Source organism: Artemia franciscana, chromosome 5 (genome assembly GCF_032884065.1).
Source record: "Artemia franciscana chromosome 5, ASM3288406v1, whole genome shotgun sequence".
In the NCBI taxonomy this organism is placed as follows: domain Eukaryota; kingdom Metazoa; phylum Arthropoda; class Branchiopoda; order Anostraca; family Artemiidae; genus Artemia; species Artemia franciscana.
The window spans coordinates 977,602-1,005,294 of record NC_088867.1 but is presented as its reverse complement, the minus strand read 5'-3'; the positions used below and the strand labels follow the sequence as shown (position 1 = coordinate 1,005,294).

At 32.5% G+C, this 27,693-nt stretch overlaps 1 protein-coding gene across 8 annotated transcripts in view; it reads left to right on the top strand.

The window, feature by feature from the left end:
- Nucleotides 1-15,230, top strand: part of LOC136026848 (rap1 GTPase-activating protein 1-like) — a 235,706-nt gene extending 220,476 nt beyond the window's left edge. For all 8 annotated transcript variants that reach the window (XM_065703561.1, XM_065703562.1, XM_065703560.1 and 5 more), the window contains one exon: nucleotides 10,262-15,230. In XM_065703561.1, coding sequence (XP_065559633.1) covers nucleotides 10,262-10,411 — 150 coding nt within the window. In that variant the 3' untranslated portion in view covers nucleotides 10,412-15,230. The remainder of the gene's footprint in view (nucleotides 1-10,261) is intronic.
- Nucleotides 15,231-27,693: the final 12,463 nt, after the last annotated feature.

Here is a 27,693-nt window from a genome sequence, read left to right as displayed (position 1 = left end):
GACCTAGTTTCCCTACAATTTTTTGGTCACTTAAAAAGAGCAATAGGGCTTTTCGATTCCGTTAGAATGAACCCTGTTCCGATGTTCTAGGTCCATTAGGTCGATACGGTCACCCCTGAAAAAAACAAACACATCTGTGATCTTTCTTCTGGCAAAAATTACAAAATTTCCCATTTTTGCAGATAGGAGCTTGAAACCTCTACATCAGGGTTCTTTGATACGCTGAATATGATTGCATAATTTTCTTTAAAATTCATTGACTTTTAGGGAATCTTTCTTCTTTTCTTTCGAAAATCAGACAAATTTTCTCAGGCTCGTAGCTTTTGATGGGCTAGACTAAATATATTTGGAATTAGCATAATAAGGCAATTCTTTTGATATATCTATTGGTATCAAAATTCGGTTTTTTAAAGTTTCGGTTACTGTTGAGCCCGGTTGCTCCTTACTTATAGTTTGTTACTACAAACTATTTGATTTAAAAACAAATAAAATTAAATAAGTCATAGGTATATAGTATGAGCATAAAACTAAATTGCACTAAACTAATGCCTTTTAATTTATTTCAAAGTTATACACAACAACAGCTTCATACGTGACTAACATTTCTATTGACCAAAATTATCTAACCATTATATTTAATCCCGTATTCGGACACCGGGTTTAAAGTGTCTTTTAGGTAGGTTTTTACGGAAAATAGTTCTCAGGTTTCTATCTTCAACCCAGCAAAACTTTAATTGTTTTCATCTTACGGGTTGCAAGCGTATTAGCCACGGATTTTTCAAAATTAGAACGTGCCAGAATAACAGTTCTGAAAGACCCAACCATGGCCACCGAAAACGGTATCTACACAGCCTGTGCCCAACTCCGTGTTGGATATAAAACGTGGCTTTTCATAAAGCTTATTCCAAATCTCGAAATGTGCCGTTGCATCGAATGTATAGATGTCGTTTTTATTTACTCTTCTCTTTTTCCTTTTATATCTTTTTTTTAGTTTCCTTTTCTATTTTCTATTTACTGTTATTTTTATTTTCTCCTCTTTATTCACTCTTCGGTGCTGAACTTGGTATAAGTGATTTTTTACAAGACTTCGCTCAAGAAAGTTGACATAAAACATACGTGTCATACATGCGAAGTAGCTCTTGCTAGCCCTAGTGCTTTAAATCACTTTTAAAGCTGTCGATTTTCCAATTCAAGATTCAGGTAGGCTTCTCTTTGAGCTGGGAAATTGAATATTATTTAAAGGAAATTTCATGTCCATAGGAAAGCCGCTTTTCTCTATTATCTGTTGCCATGTCTTCAGATGATAAAAAAGGGCAAGGTCTTTTACGTGACTAGCAAACAGAGGGCTGATTGCAGGCATTGAATTAAGCGGAAATAAAGAATTGCCGAGTTTTATTTCTGTTTAGTTGGAGAAAGTTTGCTTTATAGTAAAGTTTTCTAAGCTTCCAGAGTCTTGAAAATATTTGCAGGTGTTACTAATCAATTTAAGGGAAACAGTTTCTAAGTTGTGAAAGGGATAAATTCGAATTTTAATTGTAATTAAATTAATTGTTATTTAATTGTAATTAAAATGTAAAAAAATCTATTTATGTATTTTGTTTTTCACTTGTTTTTTTTTTCTGTAAATTTACACTTTACATGCCTTATTTATTTCCATGCCGGTTATCGTAAAAAATTATTGTGGTATCTGGTGGATTGCAAATAGCGGGTAGCCATGAAGTTCCTCGCCTGTGATAACTGTTTTCATTATTTCAGTGTGATATTTCAATAATTTTGTTTTGGATTGTAATTTCTATGCTTCGTGTTTTGTTTGTATATAGGTTTCTACTTTCAAGTTTTTAATTAGTCAAATTTAGCTTCTTCAGAATAGATCGGTTAAATTTGTTTATTTATTTTGCCAAAAATTAAGCTTTTTCTAATATTCTAAATCATATTAAATGTTCTGTGTTTTCATTAAATTTCCGTTGTGCCTTTTTGCGATCTTTACTTTAAAGATGCTGGAAATGCTTCACTTTGTAGTTCGTTGCTTTTCTTTTTGCTATGACCATTCGACTTTTCATTCAATTATTGTTTCTTTTGCATGATCAGACACATTCGTCCTAGTACGTAGAGCTCAGTTGAACCTAGCTTATGATTCGTCTGAAGCTTTATATATTTTAATGCTTATTTCATTCTTTTATTTTTAAAGGTTGGTTATTTATTAATTAAATAAAAAAAGTTGTTTTAACTGAAAGTAAGGAGCGACATTAAAACTTAAAACGAACAGAAATTTCTCCGTATATGAAAGGGGCTTTTCCTCCTCAACGCCCCGCTCTTTACGCTAAAGTTTGACTCTTTCTCTTAACTCTACTTTTTAAAACAGTAAAAGTATGTTTTATATATGTATTTAAAGTATATTTTATCTATGTTTTATATAATAGTATGTAGAGCGCAGTTGAACATAGCTTGTGATTTGTCTGAAGCTTCAAATATTTTGAGAGTTATTTCAATCTTTTATGTTTAAAGGCTGGTTATTTATTAATATATACTATTGTTATATATTATCCAGTTATACATGATCTTGTTATTGGGTTATAGTGCTTGTTTATTAATAATTGTGCAAACACTATTAATAATTGGTACCAATTTATTAAATTACGTAAAGCTGTAAAATTTAAAGCAATTATTCAAATCTTGCTTTATCACGAAATGTTTCGAGATGAATAAATCTTATCTTGTCTTGAGCTTTATATAGGCTATATTTTAGCCGCGCATAATTCTGCTCTGGCTCTTTTGGCTTTGTTCTGTATGTGATTTTTTTGTGTCTACGACCTTCTCTCTTCTTCTTATTCTCTTTATTTTGATTTTTTTTTATATTTTAAAATTGTTAAGACAGGAACAAAAAATAGGGTCTTTAAAAGCTATATGAACAGATGTATTTGGAAAAGCAGGCAAGTGAAAACTAGATTTTGAAAAGAATGACTGAAGAGCGTCAATTTTTTTTTCACACCCCAAGTAATTTGGTTACCAAATTAATTGACTTTATTTTTGCTCATATTTGGTTTAATTGGTTAACTATGCATACCATATAGCCAACTATTTACATTCGGTCTAATTGTGTTCTGCTTAATCAATTATGTATGATTTGTCAATCATTAGTCAATTATTAGTCAATTAGACAAATTCGTCAATTATGTAAATTCCGTCCTGGGGAATTCTAAATCATCTCAGGCCTCTCAATGTCGTATTACTAACATTTAGATTTCGGTAATATATGGGCGTTTGTTCTAATCAAGCGCACAATTCGAAATTGCAATACAGGTTGAGTTGAGTTGCGATAGTTCTGCCATGTTCGGGGAATTTTATGGCCAGTTCTGGGGAACAAAAAAATAGAGTCTTACACAAAGTCTCGATGTAAGCTGCAGTTTTTAGAACCAGATTTTTCCTTTTGGATAATCTGGAAACTCCTGGAAACTTCAGTTGTGATTTTGATCGATTTCGACGAAATATATTTAAAAATTTTAATTAAAAAAATCGACATTAATTTAAAAACGCCTTTTACCATTCTTTGTCATAACTGGATTTCGATCAATGTCGAGGAAATATGTTTTAAATTTTTGACTAAACTAATTGACCTTAATTCAAAAATGTCTTGTACCATTCTTTGTTATAACTGGATTTTGATCGATGTGGAGGAAATATGTTTTAAATTTTTGACTAAACTAATCGACCATAATTTAAAAATGCCTTGTACCATTCGTTGTCATAACTGGATTTTGATTGATGTCGAGCAAATATGTTTTAAAATTTTGACTAAACTAATTGACCTTAATTTTAAGATGCTTTTTACCATTCTTTGTTATAACTGAATTTTAGTCAATATCGAGGAAATATATTTAAAATTTTTGACTAAACTAATCAACCTTAATTTAAAAATTCCTTGTACCATTGCCATAACTGGATCCTTTGCCATAACTGGATCTTGACCGATGTCGAGGAAATATATTTTAAATTTTTAACTAAACTAATCAACCTTAATTTAAAAGTTAATTGTACCATTCTTTTTCAATACTAGATTTTGATCGATGTCGAGGAAATATGTTTTAAATTTTTGACTAAACTAACTGGCCTTAATATAAAATGCCTTGTACCATTCTTTGTTATAACTGGATTTTGATCGATGTGGAGGAAATATGTTTTAAATTTTTGACTAAACTAATTGACCTTAATTTAAAAATGCCTTGTACCATTCTTTGTCATAACTGGATTTTGATCGATGTCGAGCAAATATGTTTTAAATTTTTGACTGAACTAATCGACCTTAATTTGAAAATGCCTTGTATCATTCTTTGTCATAACTGAATTTTAGTCAATATCGAGGAAATATATTTTAAATTTTTGACTAAACTAACCGACCTTAATTTAAAAATTCCTTGTACCATTCCTTGCCATAACTGGATTTTGACCGATGTCGAGGAAATATATTTTAAATTTTTAACTAAACTAATCAACCTTAATTTAAAAGTTACTTGTACCATTCTTTGTCAATACTGGATTTCGATCGATGTCGAGGAAATATGTTTTAAATTTTTGACTAAACTAATTGACCTTAATATAAAAATGCCTTGTACCATACTTTGCTATAACTGGATTTTGATCGATGTCGAGGAAATATGTTTTAAATTTTTGACTAAACTAATTGACCTTAATTTAGCAGCTAAAGTCATAATTGAAAGCAAGGAAATAAAAAAAAGTTATTTTTTCAAATGAAAGTAAAGCAGAAACGTTAAAACATACAGGAATCATTTTGTATATAAGGGGACTGCCGCCTCTTCATGTAACTGATCTTGCGCATAAGTTTTATAGTTTTTTTTATTTTTTTAAGTCCCCAGTTTGCTTTTTAATAGATCTCAGTCTGACCATCTTCATGATCATAAGCCGTGTGAATTTTAAATAGTGCTCGAGGCTCACCCCATAGGACTAAATTATGCTTACTTTCATTTCTTATTGTTTTTAACTTACAACAGTTCGCTAGTGTTTCAAATTTGCTGACGACGTAACTGTCTTTCCACTGAGACTAAACAGAACTGAGTTGAGGAGAATTTTTAATGAATAAAAAGCTGCACTAAGAAAGGTGAAACTAACAGTTAGTGAGACTGAAGAACTCCTCTATGACGGTTTCTTTCGTAAAGTTTGACAGCCACGTTTCCTATGACTCCTTGTTATTTACGAAGAAAACAGTTAAAATAATTGGACTACTTTTGGACGACTAGTATTTTGACTATTCGTTTACTACCCTGCAGAGATTTAGTACGCCAACTGAAGTTTTCAAAGCTGTACGTTGCAGTTATTTTAGACCTTCTTGTATGAGTGTCCATGCTGGCATCCGGGGCTGGTCAGACAGACTTGAGATGGTACAAAAAGAACTTAAAAAAATTATATTTTTGCAAACTACTAAAATTTCGATGATGCACTGACAATCCCTTTGGTAATCGTGTATACGAGTTCGCATATCGATGTGGAGTAAAATATTTGAACTTCCCAACTCATTGTGATTTATTGCCTGACCTTAAGAACCCTGTTTTAAAAGGACCAACGCTACACCCTGAAAAATAAAAAAGAATTGTCCACACTATATGATTAACCCAGCCTTTAGTACCGAAAGATATCGTAAATAATCTATTCCTTATTTTCTCGGTACTTTAATGACAGCGTTTTAAATATTTGATGTTTGATGTAGTTTATTTCCTGGATTAACCTGTGAGTGTTCTAGTATTGATTTGACTGTATGACGTATCTGCGCTATCATTCGCTAATTTAGTTTATAAACCATTTTGTCTTATCTTAGTAAAAGGATTTGTGAGCAGGGTTGCCACCTGTAGCCAAAAATACTATTTTAGCTATATTTCAGCATGTGCAGCACTGTAGTTAATACTACATTGAGTGAGCAAATAGTAGCACTTTCATTCTACAACTTTCTCTTTTGTCTTGAAAATAATTTTAAAAAAATACAGAGGAATTAACAAAAAATGCGGAACTCCTTATTTTCGTCTTTGTTTTTAAAGATTGGCACAAAGTTGATATACCCAGGATCGCCTTTTTACCGTGTTTGTTTCGAAAGATTGGCGTAAAGTTGGAAATAGCCAGACATAAAAAGATGAAAAGTTTTACCTAAAGCTAATCCAAGTTCACTTAAATGGAACGTATACGTGTCGCGGCGCAAGCCGTGACACGCGCAAAAAAGTTTCTTGTCTCTAGCACTAAAATCGTTCTATAGAATGCAAATTTGGGTAATTTTGGCACTTTAGGAAACTGACTGTGGTGGTGACCATGTTTGTGAGTCCAACAGATTTTGTTAAATTGTAGTTATTTACTGATTGCTGTTTAGTACACTTGAACACTTTTTTTTATTGTTCAATTCAAATGTGAATCAATAATTACTTTTATAATTAAGGCATTGCGAAAAATACTTTGTCCACTTTCAATTCCCTGGTGTTTGAGCATTCGTTCTTTTAGCAGTGGGTTTAAAGTACATTTTTTATCGGATGAAGTAAATCCTGTATTTTGTCACGTAATTGGAGGACTCCTGGAAAAAGGATATTAATATGTTCAGGATGATCGATCCCTACTTATTTACAGCTCAATGCAAAGTTTGAAATGTATTCTTGCACAAAATGGAACAAATATCAATACCATTAATAAATATCATCAATACATAAATATCAATATAATAAATATCATGTGCAATATCAATTGCTCATTCAAAGAGAATTTAATAATAAAAGATATCATAGCTCTGGTTCTGGAGCAAAAACAAAACACATGAACGTTTAAATTAGACTTCAATTTGTGTAGCTATAAAACAAAAAACTTTCTCTTTTGAGAGCAAAGTGGGCACATCAAATATGGTCATATATTATGCCTTGGAATAACTAAGACAAATCATATCACTGGGCTCTGGAAAAGAGTAGGCACAGAATGGAAACATGGACAATAGGGAAGAAAATATCATTAATGTCCTATTAGTTCCGCGAGAAATAATCAGCTTTCCTCTTCTGCATATCAAGTTATGTCTAATGAAGCACTTCATAAAGGCTCACATTTTGATTTGATCATGCTTTGCATATATAGGGGGAAACAATGCCTCAGTGAATACATAAAATTACTTCAGGGATATTTGTTGGTCCAAAAATAAGGCAGCTAATTAAAGACACTGGATTTGTTATTTTGATTATTGAGGTGAAACAAAATGCCTGAACTTCATTTGTTTCACTAATCCAAAAATGATAGGCCAATTTCACTAATCCAAAAATTATAGGCCAATTTCACTAGTACAAAAATTATAGGCAAAGGTGAAACTGAAAACTATGTTGAACTAGTAAATGGGATGCTTAATAGTTTCAGAGACCCTATCTATAATACGAGATACACTATTTATAAATCCCCATAGACAGTTTGATTGATAATTTAAAAACACCAGTAGGGAACGAGCTGAAAGATTTCACCAGGATATTGAAAGTATGGAGGACTGCTACCAATGGAGACGGGATACACATATGATGACATATTGCTGCTGGAATTTGAAACATGCATTTTCCAAAATACACGCCCAGTTGTGGCACGTTTAAGCTGCATCGAGCCTCCTTGTGGTGCCCCTCACACGATGACACATGCGGTTTCAGAGGTTTCGCTCGTGGCAGGCTCCAGGATTTTAACCAATGACCTTCCAGCGACAGCCATATTTTCAGAACTCTCCAATTGGCTGAAGATTGGAGAAAATAAAACCATGGATCCCGTAGCTATACTTTTATTCTATATCGCATTAATAATGGTAACCACTGAGCGTTTGTTGGTTATAAGGTACATCACAAGGTCCTTGCAGTCACCCAAAGCACGTTAGCCATCATGCTGCTCGGAATGAAGGTTAGGATGTCTACCCCCCCCCCCCTATTGCTTTGTGTTACGCTAGCAGATTTGCCATGCTATGTACGGACAATGGGTCACTTTCCTGTGCTCCCTCGGAACGGGAGGTCCGCCATCTTAAGTCAGATATATGGTCAAATCTCATTCCCTGAGGCTCCATCACCGCCGAGGAAATTTCCAAGCTTTTGACAATTCAAAGCAGGGAATTCGGAATATCTCTTGGAATAGAATTAGCGTGAAAATCTTAAGTAGAAATATAATGTGTTAAAGTTAATTATTTGACTAGAAAAAAAGGAAACGAAACAAGAAGAAAAGAACTGTTTTACTACTTTAGCACTTGAACAACCGTCAAAAATCCTATTTGTTTTTATTTTTGTATTAAATAAAAAAGCTTTTTCAACCAAAACCAAGGAGCAACATTAAAGCTCAAAACAAACAGAAATTATTCCGTATATAAGGCAGTCTGTCCCTTCCTCAACCCTCACTCTTTATACTTAAATTCTTCAAAAATACTTCTCATTCGGAATCAACGGCCCTTGTATTTGAGCAGTTTTTGTTTAAAAATTAGGACAGAAATTCAAACTTTAGTATAAAGAGCTAGGGTTTTTGAAGGGGCCACCCCCTCATATACAGAGTAATTTCGGTTCGTTTTAAGTTTAAATTTTGCTTCTGAATTTCAGTTTAAAAAGCTCTTTTTTATTTAATTTCTGAGCGTTTTTCAAGTCATGCCAAACAATATCCTCTCCCCCTCCCCAGCACAAAATTTACACCAAAACAAATTCTGTATATTTTCCAATAACAAATATTGCATGTGATTAATGGGTGAATTGCATAGCTTATATACCGTTTCTCATCCCCAGGGGCTCTGAAGGGTTATTTAACCTTTCGACTATACTGATTCAAATAGCCATCTTAAATTTTTCATCGTATGTCTTTGGGAAAATGATGGGCTTGGGAGGGGGCAAGTTACCATCGAATCTTTTTGGTCACTTAAAAAGAGCACTAGAAATTTTGATTTCCGTTCGAATTAGCTCTCTACTTATCTTCACCCAAGTAAAAAAAAAAAAAATAAAATAAACACGCATCTTTCTTCTGCCAAAAAATAAAAATTTTCACATTTTTGTAGATTGAAGCTTGAACCCTCTACAGTGGGGTTCTCTGATATGCTGAATCTGATAATGTGATTTTCATTAAGGTCGCTTACCGTTTTGGAGGTCCCCTCCTTTTTTGAAAATCAGGAAAATTTCCTCAGGCTTTTGTTGGGGAAACTTAAACTTAATAAATCTTACATATTTGGAATCAGCTTAAAAAAAAAATCTTTTGATGCAACTTTTGTTGACAAAATTTTGGTTTTTAGAGTTTAGCTATTGGGCCTTACTTACAGCTCGTTACCGCGAATTATTTGATAATAATTTACGACGTTTCTATAATATTATCAAAGATTACTCTATCGTTATTACTTTCTTTGAGTTTACGTTGGATCAAGTTTTATCGTATATTGCAGTATCTACCCCTTGAGATACATTTCAAGTTGAATATAACATATAGCTTGATTTTATTTCAATATTAATGTCAATTTAACTTGGTAATTAATGAGTAATATAAAGGCGTAATTTAACTAGATTAACTTTTTCCCCTTTTTAGGTATGCCAGAACGACACAATTGTTAATATTTTATGTGATATTTTGATGTTTGATAGTTTTGTCATTGCAATATTCTTGGTAATTACTTGGTAATTTAAATTAATTTGGTATTTCAATACGCGTAACTGTTCATATGTAGAATCAAAAGAAAACAAGATAACTATATATGTTTGGTAAAATAAAGAACCAAAGATCATTGTATCTTGGTGTTTTGGTAATTTAATAGGCATAATTCTTTTACTTCCTAAATATGCTACTACGATATAACTGCTAATGTTTTTAACATTGCCGTATTCTTTGTAATTACTTGGTAATTTAAATGAATTCGGTATTTAATAAGTGTAACTGTCTATGGGTAAACTATGGGAAAATAAGATGACTACATGGGCTCGGTAAAATAAAAAACACAAGGTCTATCTTAGTGCTTTGGTAATGTAATAGTCATAATTCTTTTATTTCCTAAATATGCTAGTTTGACATAACTGTTGATTTTTTGATGTTCGATGTTTTTATCATTGCTATATTCTCGGTAACTACTTGGCTATTTGAATTATTTCGGTAATTTAATAAGTGCTACTGTTTACTCGTAGACTCGCTGGAAGAACAAGATAAATATATCGAAATATAAAAATATATTGAAATATATTTCAGCGTTTTTGATAATTTAATTTAATCCGCTTAGTAAAATTGATTGGTGCAACTTTTTTGTTTTTAGGCGTGTCAGAAGGATATGACAGTTATTCGAGAGCGGGAAAATAAAGCCCAGAAGGATCTGCTGACACTTACCAAGGAACTGGCACATCTCCGGAGGATACTAAGACAGTATGAATCCCTGCCTGAGTCCTCTGTAGGATCTGCTGTATGAAAAATGTATAAATTTCCTGGTGCAAAATTTGACTAAAAAGTATTTATTTCTTAAATGTGATAACCACTGTGCTTTTAAGTTTATGTGCTTAGAGGAAAATTTTTTTGTGTTTTCTCTTTAGTATTTTAGCCATTGTTTATGCAAAGTTTATTTAAGAATAATATTTAAGAGGCATGAAATAAAAAGTATGAGAAAATGTTAGGAGGAAATTCAAATTGACCTCTGATGAATATTATAACACCATACAGTGTTACCCAGTAGAATCATTATCAGTTAAATTTAAATTGAATTAAATAATTAATTAAATTCAATAAGCTAAAACAATCAACGCCATCTAGGCTAGCAAGTAAATCGGCAGTTTTAATAACTTGTAATCAATTTAATAATTTAATATAATTAAATAATAAATAAAACAGTAAATACCACCTAGAGTTACACATTAAGATAATTATTAGAATTTTTTTCACGTCTTCGTAATCGTCATGTCATATCAATCACGGAAACTTAAAATAAAATTTTAGTTGCATTTTTTTTTAATTATAAAGAAACAATTTTGCAGAAAGAGCTTAATAAAATATATGTGCAACTGAACTCTTATGCTACCGAAGCAGTTTAAAAACAAAAGTACACAGTTAAAAAAAAAAAAAGTCAGGCTTATTAACTTAATAGGTTATCAAGTTAAAATAGGTTATTAGGTTAATAGCAAAACAAGTTTTGCCATTATTCAAATCTAAGTTTTAATAAACTATATTAAGCCTGTTTCGGACTTTTCAAGTTCAGCTGATTGAAACTGATCTATCAGTGGTGCTAGTTGTCCTAGATGCCCATTTTTAATGGGCATTAAAAATGGGCTAATAAAATGGGCTATTAAGCCCATGTTAAAATACTCTATAGATTCTTTTTTACTCTCTTACCTGTTTTCCATACTCTTCTGTACGAAATATAATGTTTCGTAACTAGGACATATTTTTTGGATGGATATGTCCTTGCTTCCTGAGCTCTTAGTTTTGAGGAAAAAATATACCCCCTTTGGTGAAAAGTAAAACAAAAATAAATTTCTTTGTAAACCGACTAAGGTACTAGATATTTGTAATATTTTTTTACTCAAAAAAGTAAAAAAATGAAGACTTAAAGAGTTCTTATTTTTCCCCAATATTTTCCGTCTCCAAATGGCTTCCTTGGTTCTTAGGGCTTCAAGACATCCTCAGGAATTTTATGAAACATTTGTATAGATATATCGAAAGCTAGCCTAATCTGCTGCCTAAATAGCGAATCTTGACTTTAGTTTTTCGTTGCTTTAGAAAAGAAAGCCCCACTGTATCTCTAAAGCCGTTTGAGGTGTTTTCACAATTCTTATACCTGAATTAAAAATAGGAAAAAAAATTGCAGAAGATTAAAAGTATTATCTGTAATCACATAGTATAATGCCATAATCTTTAACTCTTTATATACTTGAATTTGTTAGAAATATATAGGTCATTTTGCTTGAGGCTTTATCTTTAACTTGACATAGACTTAAAAACCACCAAATTCTTTTTCACATAGCAGGTAAATATGGTTTGTTTTATTGTTTGTTGTTCCTTATGCGGTAAATTCTTCAGCAAACGATACTAAAAAAGAGAAAATAATAAATATATATATAATTTTAAATATAAAAAAAGAAATAAATCCTATCATAATTTGAGAAAAAGATGGGCATGTAATTAATAAAGTAAAATTTCCGCATTTGGTTAGAACATTTTGTATCGGCGGACTTTTCATGCAATTTTTATTTTTCGTCCTACGCACATCTGTGCTGCGTAATACCAACTGACAACTGTGAGAAAATAAACCTTGACAAATAGGGTACAACTACAATAATTGAACTTGAACTACATGCCTTTGTTGTGCTCATAAACCCTCCCTCCCCCTATATATATATTGCCTCCAAAGCTTCAGTAGGGGGTCGGGAAGAACATTTAATCAGATCTGGTGCTAAATTAGTCACTAAACGAATTCTTTCTGTAGAAGAGAACTGGTAGAGTTGGCAATGTTTAACAAAATATTTCTAGTATTATAAAATATTTTACTTTTTTTTATCTTAATCGGGGCCTCTGACACTAAGCATTAATTATGATAAAAAATCACCAAGAAGTCCATCCTAATAAGCTGTAAACAAAATTAATGCCGCAAATTCATTTCCTAAATCTTCTTGTAAATATTTACGTTTGCACCTACAGGACTCTGGGGATACGTTTCATTTTTTAAAGCACTTTTATCCAAGTATGCAAAATGGATATTATACGACGTATTACTATTTTACGTCTGGTATTACTCCTGACGTTATTTCGACCATCTCCTCATCTGTTTAGGTTGCTATTGTTGGGTCTAGTGGTGAATCCCTTTTCGTCTACAATTTCCCTGCAAAAAGTATGCTTGGTTAGGCTAATAGAGAAGCACTCTTATTATTCAGAATCTTTGATTTAAAAGAAATAATCTTTCTAATTGAGTTTAGTTTTATAACTGTTTTATCGTCAGCTGTGTTGTTTGACATGCAGTATACAATAAGTTAAGTCCAACCTTGTATAATCAATAATTTCTGATAAATCACTTTTTCTGTATGGAACCTAATCTTTAGTTATTTTCATTAGAAAATCCTTTTTTTGGTGTATTTATTGAATGAACTGATGAAAACATTAAAAGCCCCTCTCCCAAAATTTGAAAAATATAACTTACTCAAAATAGGCTCATGTATTTTGCTCAAATATAAGCATAGATATTAATATTTGCAAGATTACGGGATTCAGCGCATTTTTGCGGAGAAAATTGCGAATCGAAATGCGGAAAAATACATAAGAGTAGCTAGAGATCGATATAGGGAACCGAGTCCTTCCCCTTTAAGTCAAGTGCAAAGCAAAGCTAAGACAATCAACTCTCATCGTACAGTAATAAAAAAGACCTTGTCTGCCCTCTATATTTTCGTCAATTGGCACTACTGTTTCTTTTAGCATTTTTTTTTTTTTTTTTTTTTTTTTTTTTTGTAAATTGTTTGTCACGCTGTCAGTACCTGTCAGTCCGGAAATTTTAACCAACAATACACAAATTAAATTCCCTTGAATTCTAATACTTTCTCTTGGAACTATATTATAACAACCATAACAATGTGCGCATAATCGAGCAGAATAATAATAATCTCTAATATTACCGCCAATTGGTAAGGAAACCTGTAGATTGAATAAATTTCGTCAAAACATATATGAATTCTGTACGCCACAAATGACCAAGGAGGGAGTATTAATCATCTTGTGTTGTCACAAACACAGACCCTCTGCTTGTCTTATCAAACTGGATCGAAGAATCATCCATGCTACAATTGAAATTGACAATCATCTAGTCAATCTATTAATTGACTAAACTTTCCTTATTTAGTCGTTTTACAGAGTACATGATATACCAATTAAGGTTGGCACAACTCGGTGTCATCATTCATGTGAGCCAATGAATGATACCGAAAAAGAATTCAACCAATAATGAAATTCCTAAGAATAAAAAATGATTTCCAATGCTAAAAATTCATATTTCAGACGGGAGCAATATGTCCTTTCGTCTTATTGTCTTTTCGCCTTATTTTCATTTCGAAAAATTGAAAAAATTATGAATCCCCTCCCCGTCTCCCACTTACATTTTATAAATAAATTTAGTTAGTTAAAAATTGATTGTAAAGACCCTTGTACTTTTCGTGAATTAGCGTATCTGTTTGTTTTAGGATATTTCAAAGATAATTCTACTAAAATATATACCAGACTTAATTTAAAAAGCGGAATTTAGTCTAATTCCAGATTGGATCCAAAAAGACAGTCCTAAAAACTTAAATCAAAAATTCACAAATCTATATATATAAAAATAAGTTGTCTGTGTGTCTGTCGAGTGACGTCATGTTTGTGTGTCGACTGACGTCATGTGGGACAGCCAAGTATGTTGTATATTCGCAAGTTTTACGTAGTTAAAATATATATATATATATCTATCTATGTTCACAGGTGGGGCACAACTACAATGGCGCGTAACGACTTACGCGCGCAGGGGGGCTTGGGGGGGAGGCGAAGCGCCCCCACCAACTAGGGGTTGGGGTGGCGCGAAGTGCCACCCCAACAGCTAGTTAATAATAAACTTAATATAAGCATGTATTGAAATTTTCTAGTTCTTTGTATTTATTTTTTTTGTCCGATTTTAATTCTTTTTCTTCTCAAAGTTCTAATTCTACTTGATCGTTACGAAGAACTTGGGTGACAAAATATTTTTTTATTCCAGCTTAAACAAATTTTGGAATATTTTCCTGTTAAAGCTATTACACTATTTTATGAGCGAGTTCTTATTTCTGAATACAGAATTTTGATTTTATGAATAACAAATATCTTGCCTAAATAATCTCTGGAGTATATTTTAGAAAAAAAATTTATTCTTGTGCACTGCATTAATGTTGCTTACTAATCATTTAACTGTTTAATTAATCTTTCCAAACGATTAACTAATAGTTAATCGTTTTAAATGACAATGTTTGACATTCAAAACCAAATAAGGACTAAAATTATTAATGAATTGACAAGAACTATTTAATTTTCGTCACTAGGTATATTTTCCTCAAAATTAAGCTGCTATCTCGTAGACAATCATTCAATAATTGAAGTAATCAATTGTTTTAAGCAACCTATTTGCTTTATATCTGAAGTTTCTGTCTGAAATTTCGTTGTAAATATTTTTCATAGTTGTGTACTCTATGTTTTGGTTTTTGTTATACTACGGATATGTTATCAAATATACAACACTATTTTTGTTCTTATTTACCTTTTGTGTTTTCTTTCTAGATTCGAAATAGGAAAGTGAATATTTATTCTATGAACATGGAAAGCTAACTTCAAGAAAGTAATAACAACGAAGTAATTCCGAATCTTAAAACTTGGGACTTACGAAATAACCATATGTTGCTAATGACGCGTTTGAAGGAATCCCCAACTAAAGGGTGACATTGAAGGGAAGGTTCACAATTTTCTAGAGATTGGTTTTTCTAGTATATATATAATGAATATATATATATATATATATATATATATATATATATATATATATATATATATATATATATATATATATATATATATATATATATATATATATATATATATATATATATATATGTTATATATATATATATATATGTTATATATATATGTTATATATATATATATATATATATATATATATATATATATATATATATATATATATATATATATATATATATATTATATGTATGTATTTTATATATATATATATATATATATATATATATATATATATATATATATATATATATATATATATATATATTATATATATATTAAATATATATATATATATATTATGGCAAAATATATATACAATTGTCATGACGTCCAAGTGAACCTTAAATTAGAACTAGTGCCATTGTAAAATTACGGATTTTTTTTTTACCTTTAACTTTTCCCTCGGCTTGTGTTTGACATTATGAAAGACATATTGTCGAACCTTTTTTTCTTTTAATTGTTCAGATGGTGGGACAAAAACTTCTTTTTTCTTCCATCGATTTATCTAGTCCAGGTTTTTGATTTTCAAAGCTATGATAGGCGTTGATGACCGTAACCATGTCAAAATCCAAAACCTAATAATTATTGCTATCATTTTCAACTTTTTTGGTTCGTTTTACCTCGGCTTGTCTTTTTTCATTATGAAATACATATTACTGAAATTTTGTTTTTTTTAACAAAGGTATGTTAGGCATTGATGACTTTATCTAGGTCAAAATCCCAAACCCAATCAGTACTGTTATCACTTTCAATTTTGACACGTTTTGATTATCGCTGTTCAGGTTGATTTTCATTGATCCGCTCACACGTTTGGTGTCGCATGTCTTCTGACCGCGTGTGTCTGCTTTTCATTTTCATTTTTGACTTGTACACATGCTCGATGTTGCAGGATTTCTGACCTCATCTGTCTTTCCTCTCATTTTAATTTTGACACGCCGTCGTTGTTATATAGAACTGTTGTGCTGCATATGTGCATCACACACATATATATATATAACATATATATATATATATATATATATATATATATATATATATATATATATATATATATATATATATATATATATATATATATATATATATATATATATATATATATATATATATATATATATATATATATATATATATATATATATATATATATATATATATATATATATATATATATATATATATATATATATATATATATATATATATATATATATATATATATATATATATATATATATATATATATATATATATATATATATATATATATATATATATATATATATATATATATATATATATATATATATATATATATATATATATATATATATATATATATATATATATATATATATATATATATATATATATATATATATATATATATATATATATATATATATATATATATATATATATATATATATATATATATATATATATATATATATATATATATATATATATATATATATATATATATATATATATATATATATATATATATATATATATATATATATATATATATATATATATATATATAAATTGTTTGTTTGTGTCTGTCTGTCTGTCCGCATATGACGTCTGAATTATTTCATCATATACCAATTCAAAAACGAATGTATTCAAGCCGAAGTAGCTGAGTTGGTAAAGCGTTATGTTCCAGGTTCTAGGTCCGAGAGGTTCCAGATTCGAACCTTGGCTTTAGCATTAATACAAAAGAAGAAAAAAAACTAAAAAAGGTAAAAACTATTGGCTTTAGCATTAATATGAAAGAAAAAAAACTAAAAAAGGTAAAAACTACAAAACAAACTAAAAAGAAAATACTAAAAAAAACTAAAAAAGCTAAAAAACCAAAAAAACTAAAAAAAGTTAAAAAGCTAAAAACTAAAAAAGAAAAAAAACTAAAAAAGGTAAAAACTACAAAAAAAACTAAAAAGAAAAAAAACCTAAAAAAAGGAAACAAACTGAAAAATAAAGGAGAAAAAGAAAATTAAAAAAATAAAAACTGGGACACCGGGACACAAATGACGACTGGGACATGTGTGTCAGCTGACGTCATGTTTGTGTGTTGACCGACGTCATGTTTGTCGACTATAAATGACGACTGGGACACAGGGACACAACTACAACGGGGATGCCGGGGGGCACAGGGGGATATATAAATGACAATGGGACACATGGAATGTTTGATTAGCAATCACCATCAACAAAGCTCAAGGGCAATCATTAGAATAATGAGGTATAGATCTGAATACGGATTGTTTTTCCCATGGACAATTATATGTTGCATGTTCAAGAGTCGGTAAACCTGACAATCTATTTATATGTACAGACAATGGGACAGCGAAGAGTGTTGTATATTCGCAAGTTTTACGTAGCTAAAAACATATATAGATATATCTATATATAAAAAAATTAATTGTATGTGTGTTATGTCTGTCGAGTGACGTCATGTTTGTTTGTCGACTAACGTCATGTTTGTCGACTGACGTCATTATAAGGATTGAGCTGTATGTCGTCATGAAGTTGTTTGTCGACTCACGTCATGTTTGTTGAGTGACGAAATAACAGACCGGGACACCGGGACACTCAAAAAGAAATTACAGACTGGGACACCGGGACACAAATAACGACCGGGACACAGGGAATATAAATGATGACCGGGACACAACTACAACGGAGACGCCGGGGGGCACAGGGGGATATATAAATGACGATCGGGACACAGGGAATGTTTGATTAGCAAGCACCATCAACAAAGCTCAAGGGCAATCATTAGATTGATGAGTTATAGATCTGAATACGGATTGTTTTTCCCATGGACAATTACATATTGCATGTTCAAGAGTCGGCAAACCCGACAATCTATTTATATGCACAGACAATGGGACAGCGAAGAATGTTGTATATTCGCAAGTTTTACAAACATATATATATCTATCTATATTCACAGGTGGGACACAGGGACACAACTACAATGGCGCGAAAAAAGCTAAAAAAGAGAAAAAACCTAAAAAGAAAAAAACTTAAAAAAAGGAAAAAAATAAAAAGGTAAAAAACTAAAAAGAAAAAAACACCGGGACACAAACGACGACGGGGAAACAGGGAATATAAATGACGACCGGGACACAGGGACACACCTACAACGGGGACGCCGGGGGGCACAGGGGGATATAAAAATGACGACGGGGACACAGGGAATGTTCGATTAGCAATCACCATCAACAAAGCTCAAAGGCAATCATTAGAATGATGAGGTATAGATCTGAATACGGATTGTTTTTCCCATGGACAATTACATATTGCATGTTCAAGAGTCGGTAAACCCGACAATCTATTTATATGTACAGACAATGGGACAGCGAAGAATGTTGTATATTCGCAAGTTTTACGTAGTTAAAAACATATATATATCTATCTTTATTCACATGTGGGACACAGGGACACAACTAAAATGGCGCGTAACTAATATGGCGCGTAACGAATTACACGCGCGGGGGGGCTTGGGGGGCGCGAAGCGCTACCCCAACAGCTAGTATATATATATATATATATATATATATATATATATATATATATATATATATATATATATATATATATATATATATATATATATATATATATCACAGGTGTGACACAGGGACACAACTACAATGGCGCGTAACTAATATGGCGCGTAACGACTTACGCGCGTGGGGGGTGCGAAGCGCCCCCACCAACTAGGTGTTGGGGTGTCGCGAAGCGCCACCCCAACAGCTAGTATATATATATATAAATGTAGTGTCCGTCCGTCCGTCTGTCTGTTACACTATCTTTACCGTTACAAGTTATTACCGTCATTACCGTTACACGAGCTCAAAAAATTGAGGCTCTTTTTAAATTTTATTAAATTGCTTAAAATGTAAAAAAACTGGTGATTGCACAAATATTTCTATATATTTTGACAATGGATTCAAGCAATTCAAAACCCTTAAAACAGCGTCAAATTACGTCAAATTTACACCAATTTACGACCTAAACCAATTACGTCATTCGATCCAAAAAATGACGTAGCGTTGCCGGGACCCAGAAAACAAGTGACAATGAGAATCCATATATAGAAGCCTGCCGCGTGCCATGGTGAAATATTTCAATAATTTTGACAATGGATTCAAGCAATTCAAAAACCTTAAAACAGAAAAACTAAAAGTTTGAAGTTTAGTTGATATTGTTTAAGTTTAGAATGCTGCTCAAAGAAAATTTGTCAAAGTGTTAATTAACGTCAAAAAGAAATTATTATTACTGCTTAAAATGTAAAAAACTTGTGATTGGACAAATATTTCTATATATTTTGACAATGGATTCAAGCAATTCGAAAACCTTAAAACAGAAAACTAAACCGATTTTCGTCATAAATTCAATCCAACAATGACATAGCGTTGCCGGGACCCAGAAAACAAGGGACAATGAGAATCCATATATAGAAGCCTGCCGCGAGCCATGCTGGGGACCGGTGGCAAAGCAGCCGCGACCCAGCACTGTCAGTGATTAGAACACAAGGGACAGTGAGAATCCATATATAGAAGCCTGCCGCGTACCTGGGCCTGGCGGCAAAGCCGCTGGGACCCAGCTAGTATATATATATATATATATATATATATATATATATATATATATATATATATATATATATATATATATATATATCTATATATATAAAAATAAGTTGTCTGTCTGTGGATCTGTGGATCAGGTGACGTCATGTTTCTGTGTCGGCTGACGTCATGAAATTAACAGCCGAGGAAGCTGCTCAAAGAGTTTATGCCAAAAAACTTGCTGCTGATAGAGAAAGTAAGAAAAGAAAGCGTTCCGAGGAATCACAAGAACAGCAAGAAAACAGGCTTGCGGCTAAAGAACGCAAAACCGCGCAGTTAGATGAAAATCCACCTGGACAGCGAGAGTCAAAACATATCAAAACTAAAAATGATAGCGATGATGATTGGGTTTGGGATTTTGACTTGGATAAGGTCATCAATGCCTACCAGATTTAAGTTAAAAAAACAAAGGTTCGTCGATATGTACTTCATAGTGACGCTGAAAAATAAAGAAGAAAAAGAAAACTGAAAAAAGAAAAAAGGTAAAAAACTAAAAAAAAACTAAAAAGAAAAAACACTCAAAGAGAAATTACAGACCGGGACACAAATGACGACCGAGACAAAGGGAATATAAGTGACGACCGGGAACCTCAAAGAGAAATTACAGACTGGGACACCCGGACACAAATCACGACCGGGACACAGGGAATATAAATGACGACCGGGACACAGGGACACATCATTAGAATAATGAGGTATAGATCTGAATACGGATTGTTTTTCCCATGGACAATTATATGTTGCATGTTCAAGAGTCAGTAAACCTGACAATCTATTTATATGCACAGACAATGGGACAGCGAAGAATGTTGTATATTCGCATGTTTTACGTAGTTAAAAACATATATTTATATCTATCTCTATTCAAAGCTGGGACACAGGGACACAACTACAATGGCGCGTAACTAATATGGCGCGTAACGACTTACGCGCGCGGGGGGGGCTTGGGGGGGCGCGAAGCGCCCCACCAACTAGATGTTGGGGTGGCGCGAAGCGCCACCCCAACAGCTAGTATATATATATATATATATATATATATATATATATATATATATATATATATATATCTATATATATAAAAATAAGTTGTAAGTGAATGTGTCTGTCAGGTGACGTCATGTTTGTGTGTTGACTGACGTCATGAAGTTAGTTGTCGTCATTTTTGTTATGACGGTGACGTCATTAAAGATATATAAGACATGCGTTCACGTAGAAATCTATTAATGTTTAACTTTAAAATGACTGATGAACTTACAATGGCAACAGCCGAGGAAGATGCTCAAAGAGTCTATGCCAAAAAACTTGCTGCTGATAGAGAAAGTCAGAAAAGAAAGCGTGCCGAGGAATCAAAAGAACAGCAAGGAAACAGGCTTGAGGCTGATAGAGAAAGAAAGAACAGAAAGCGTGCCGAGGAACTACCAGAGCAACGCGAAAGCAGACTTGTTGCTAAAAGAGAAAGTGAAAAAAGAAGGCGTGCCGAGGAACTACCAGAGCAACATGAAACCAGACTTGCTGCTAAAAGAGAGAGTGAAAAAAGAAGGCGTGCCGAGGAATCACAAGAACAGCAAGAAATCAGGCTTGCTGCTGATAGAGAAAGTAAGAAAAGAAAGCGTGCCGAGGAATCAGAGCAACCTGAAAGTAATCGCCTGGCATTCAGGTACAGCCCAGTCGATGATTATAGCTTGAGTAGATGTGTTCAAATCGGGACTATGTCTAAAATTTGTCCCTATTGCAAGGCCTTGACATTCAATGGTGAAACAATGGGAATGTGTTACGCCTCAGGAAAAGTTAAACTTCCTCTATTGGCTGCACCACCAGAGCCATTGAAGACTTTCCTTACTGGAACTACGTCAGAATCTAAGTGTTTTTTGAAACAAATCAGAAAATATAACTCATGTTTCCAAATGACGTCGTTTGGAGCCCAAATCGAAAATCCAGATCAATTTATGTCTACTTTCAAAGTAAAAGGGCAAATTTATCATAGAGCAGGGTCCCTTCTACCATTCTCAGGCGAGAATCATAAATTTTTACAATTGTACTTCATCAGTGATAGAAATTCTGAATTGAATGCACGTTGCGAAATTTCTCCCAACATTGAAAGTACAATCGTTTCCCAATTGCAACATCTCTTCCACGAAAATAATAATTTAGTGTGTCTGTTCAAAACAGCCATCGATTTGATGCCTACTGATACGCATAAAATTGTTATTTCCGCTGACAAAACGCCTCCTGGCCAACATGTGCGTACATACAATGCTCCAACTATAGACGAAGTGGCAATCGTTATGGTCGGTGATCAGTTTTTACCTCGAGATATTATTCTTCATAAGAGAAACGCTCAGTTGTTAAGAATTGCTGAAACTCATCGATGCTACGATGCCCTACAATATCCTATCATTTTTCGGGATGGAGCCGACGGCTATCACTTTAATATTAAATTGATGAATCCAGCCACTAACAAAGAAATGAATAAGAAATACAGTGCAATTGCATTATTATTCCTATAGACTAATGATTCGGCAGGATGAAGAAAATTATATTTTAAAATGCCGTGAATTGTTTCACCAATTCGTCGTTGATATGTATGCTAAAATTGAATCAGAACGTTTGCTATATATCCGCCTGAATCAGACCAAGCTCCGCTCTGAACAATACATTCATTTGCGAGATGCAGTTATAAATGACGGTAATACCACAAACGTTGGAAGATTAACAATTTTACCTTCGTCATATGCTGGCAGTCCCCGTCATATGCATGAATATGCTCAAGATGCTATTGCGTATGTTCGTCTCTATGGTCGTCCAGATTTATTTATTACATTTACATGTAATCAATCTTGGGACGAGATACTGCAGCTTTTACTTCAAGGACAATCGGCGGTTCATAGACATGACATTACGGCCCGTGTCTTCCGGCAAAAGTTGAAATCACTGATAAACTACATAGTAAATCTTGAAGTGTTTGGGTCAGTGCGATGCTGGATGTACTCAGTGGAATGGCAAAACGAGGTTTGCCACACGCACATATACTAATCTGGCTACATAAAAAAATTACTTCGAACGAAATTGATGATGTGATTTCCGCTGAAATACCTGATGAAAATGTCGATAAGGGGTTACATGATATTATTGTAAAAAATATGATACATGGACCTTGCGGTGCACTGAACGAAAATTCACCATGCATGGCGGAAAGGAAGGTGCACAAAGCAATATCCTCGACTTTTAGTATCCAACACAATTACTGGCAATGATGGTTACCCACAATATAGAAGAAGATCTACTGAAGATTGGCGGTAAAACAGCAATAATAAAGAAGCGTAACGGTACCACCATCGAAGTAGATAACCAGTGGGTTGTTCCATATTCCCCATTATTATCAAAAACATTTAATGCACACATAAACGTTGAATACTGTAACTCCGTAAAGGCAATCAAATACATATGTAAATACGTCAACAAAGGCAGTGACATGGCAGTTTTTGGCTTGCAGCCCGAAATCAAAGATATCGACGAAATTGTACAATATCAGGCTGGAAGATACATAAGCAGTAATGAAGCTGTTTGGCGAATTCTTTCATGTCCGATACATGAACGTAGTCCAGCTGTTGTTCACTTAGCGGTACATTTACAGAATGGTCAACGCGTTTATTTCTCGGAAACCAACGTGCAACAAAGAGCCCTGAATCCACCGGATACAAAGTTAACCGGTTTCTTTTCGCTTTTGCAAAAATGATTCTTTTGCAAAAAAAAAACTGCTGTATACTGAAGTGCCTTCGTATTACACGTGGAATACTAAAAATAAAGTATTTGAACGTCGAAAACAGGGTAAGTCAGTTGACGGCCAGCCTACCATCTTCAAAGATACCATAATAGGAAGACTCTACACCGTTCACCCCAATCAACACGAATGCTTCTTTCTACGCCTCAAGCTCAAGGTCAATCATTAGAAAAATGTGGTATAGATCTTAATACTGATTGTTTTTCCCATGGACAATTGTACGTTGCATGTTCGAGGGTCGGTAAACCTGACAATCTATTTATATGCAGCGACAATTGGACAGCGAAGAATGTTGTATATTTGCAAGTTTTACGCAGTTAATTTGTATTGTTTCTATCTATCTATATAAAAACGAGTTGTGTGTATGCATGTTTGTTTGTTTGTAAAAAGAGCGTTTGCATATGACGTCATTATTAGTACATACGGCTTTGTATATGCACAGACAATGGGAAAGCCAAGAATGTTGTATATTCGCAATTTTTACGTAGTTTGAAACACATATATAAATCTATCTATATTCACAGGTGGGAGACAGGGACACAACTACAATGGCGCGTAACTAATATGGCGCGTAACGACTTACGCGCGCGGGGGGGCTTGGGGGGGCGCGAAGCGCCCCACCAACTAGGTGTTGGGGTGGCGCGAAGCGCCACCCCAACAGCTAGTATATATATATATATATATATATATATATATATATATATATATATATATATATATATATATATATATATATCATGAAAAGAGAAATCACCAATGCTACAGCACAAACACAAAAAAAAAAAAAAAAAAAAAAAAAAAAAAAAAAAAAAAAAAGAGACAGAAGGAGAAAAGGAAGACTGTTATCCTAAATTAGTGATTACTATAGACCAACACTTGAATGAGGCCTTAACACTACTCATCCATACAATCACATAGGTCAAACAGCATACCCACACACAATCAACCATAAAGAATAATCCATGGACAGGCAGTCATGTCGTCAATAAGTATAAGTCGTCATTTACCGAACAATAGAAAAAATAATTAAGACAAATAATTCAGAGGCAACACCCAACATAAGGGCTCATCAGGAGAATACACTGGCCTATATAGGGTTTCGCCACTCTAAATTCTCTACCCAGCACAGTGTTGTGGCTACCACAGAATACCCATGGCATCCCCGCGTCAGGTATCACCCCCAAAATACATGCCTATGAAAAAAAAAAAAAACAGCAAATGTAAAACAACCAAGTAAAACCAAAACAAGCTTATCCTGTTAATATATCCCTCCCTTTAGCAACAATAGGTAAACTAAATATTATAAATTTTACCAAATCACAAATATTAACACATTGCAAAAAACCTGAATGAACTAAACAATTATAGAATTCATCTTTACCATGTGGCTAATTTTTTTAAAAAAATCCGCTCAATTAGAAACACAATTCAAAATAAATGGCGCTGTGACAGCATTTCTCGAACCTCCGAAATTAGTTAAAAATTTCTTTAAGTATTTCTAGATAATTCTTTTGATATTTATTTAAAAGTTCGTTATAATGAAAACTAAATTTTTTAAATTGCCAAGTTAATTTATTTGCAGAAAAACCTCTTGATATAAATTTTTGGCTTAAGATTTTACATCTATTTTTAAAATCAATATAATTACTACAAATCCTTGCATAACGAAGTAACTGTGAGAAAAACGCTGAATATGTGATATTTGAGTGTATATTACTTTCAGGGAATGGGAAACTAATCACTTCAAAATCAAAATCATCCGTTTTATTATACATTTTAAAACTTAATTTATAGGACCAGCGCCATGACTAGGCTCAAGAATAAGCTCTGATGGATATATATTTTTAGAAATATCAATGAAATCCTTACAATTTAAGACCAAAATATCATCTAAATATCTTTTATTATTTGACAAAGCATGTTTTAAATTAACAGGATTATTCTTATCCATCATATATTTATATTCTAGTTGACTTAAAAACAAGTCAGCTATAAATGGGCTGGCATTCCCCCCCATGGGAATTCCCATTATTTGCTTGTACAAATCACCCCCAAATCTTATATAAGTATTGTATAAAACAAATTCCAATAACTCAAAAATCATATCCAAGCTGTAACATCTCAAGTTAACTGTAGTATTAAAGCAGTTTGTCCATATGGCTTTTTTATTATAACTGTCTATTTTTAAGAACCTTTTACTAGATAAGAGGAAAGATTTCTTTATAACAGTTTTTAAATTATCAAACACTAAATTAAGTGATAAATTAGTATACATTGTCGCAAAATCGAAAGACTCAATTCTTTTAGCTGAAACCATTGTTAAAGAATCTATCACCTGCAGTGAATTATTAACACTCCAATATGGATTAAAATTCGAAAATTTTTTAATACCAGAACAATAGGTTTTAAGTTTATTTACAATTTCCTTTAAAATTAAAGAGAGGTCAGTAGCAGCAATGCGGGTTGGACATTTAGCTGCTCCAGCAATAAACCGTGGTTTAGGGGGATTCTTATGAAATTTTACAGTCCAATATAGGAAAGGGAACTTTTTATCATTGTCATTTATTTTAATATTAAAATTTTTAAAAAGTATTTCTTCAGTCTTTTCAATTAAATTCTCATCCTCTATATTTACCTTTTCATAAACATTAGTTGTGCATAACTCCCTTTTTAAGATATCACATTACAGCTTCTGACAAATTATGGCAAAATTATTATTAGCTTTATCCACTGGCACAATTACAAATTCATTCTTTAGATTAGCAATTGCTTGTTTAAGCATCAGATTTTAATCTGAGATATAAGATCTTAATTCTTGTCCTCAACCAAATCTCGCTGTGAGTTTAGAATGCAACCTTCAGTTGCAATAAAATGACTGAATCTGGTCAACAGGAATGGGATCGGGACGACTGGGTCTATAGATGCGTGAGTCCAATCCCACTCTAATAATTTGTACTTTGAATGAAAATCCTCTCAGCATTTTGCAGTGAAAAATTCAATAATTTTGACGTCTGTTAAAAAAAAACAACAGTTTTTTGCATATAGATAATCTATTCTGTAAGGAGTATCTTCTTTTTCTTCGTGTATATTTTTTTGGATTTTATATTAGTTTTAGTCATTTTATAATGTTTTAGAGCAAACAATTTTGACTCTTTATGTTTATCATCTTCGGACGTGTATCTGCTGTATTTATTCAGCAAATCACTTCATCTACTGAATATGGGTTTTAAAATATGAAGCAATACCTTTTATAACCCAAAGTCGCTTCGTATACTACCCAAGTTAGCTATCTAAGCGTGAGACTAACGAAAGGGCTACATTTTAGTCAAACTATGAATACTGTTCTTCAGTGTCAGTTATGAATACCGTTGATAATTTCTAGAAATGAATAGTGCTCTGCTTTCCAGTATAAAATTTACAATTGACCTATCAGATTGAAGAGTTGTGGCATAATATTTTGAAACTAGAAAATATGGAAGCTTGGAGCCGTAGTTTCTTTTATCTGGAAACTGCCAAGAATGCAAAAACATAGCATTAGTAGAGAATAATTGAACAAAACAGTGTCGATACAAGCTCTTCAAATCGATTTGTTTTCAGGTGAGTTTTCTACTTCTGAAATACAATTGGCACGTTAAAATCGACAAAAAAAAACATTTCATTCTTAGAACTTGCCTTTTTTTATCGACAGCTGCGACTATGTCATTTATGTCACATTAAATATATGTTGGAATTTTTCCCTGTTAATGCTCTTAT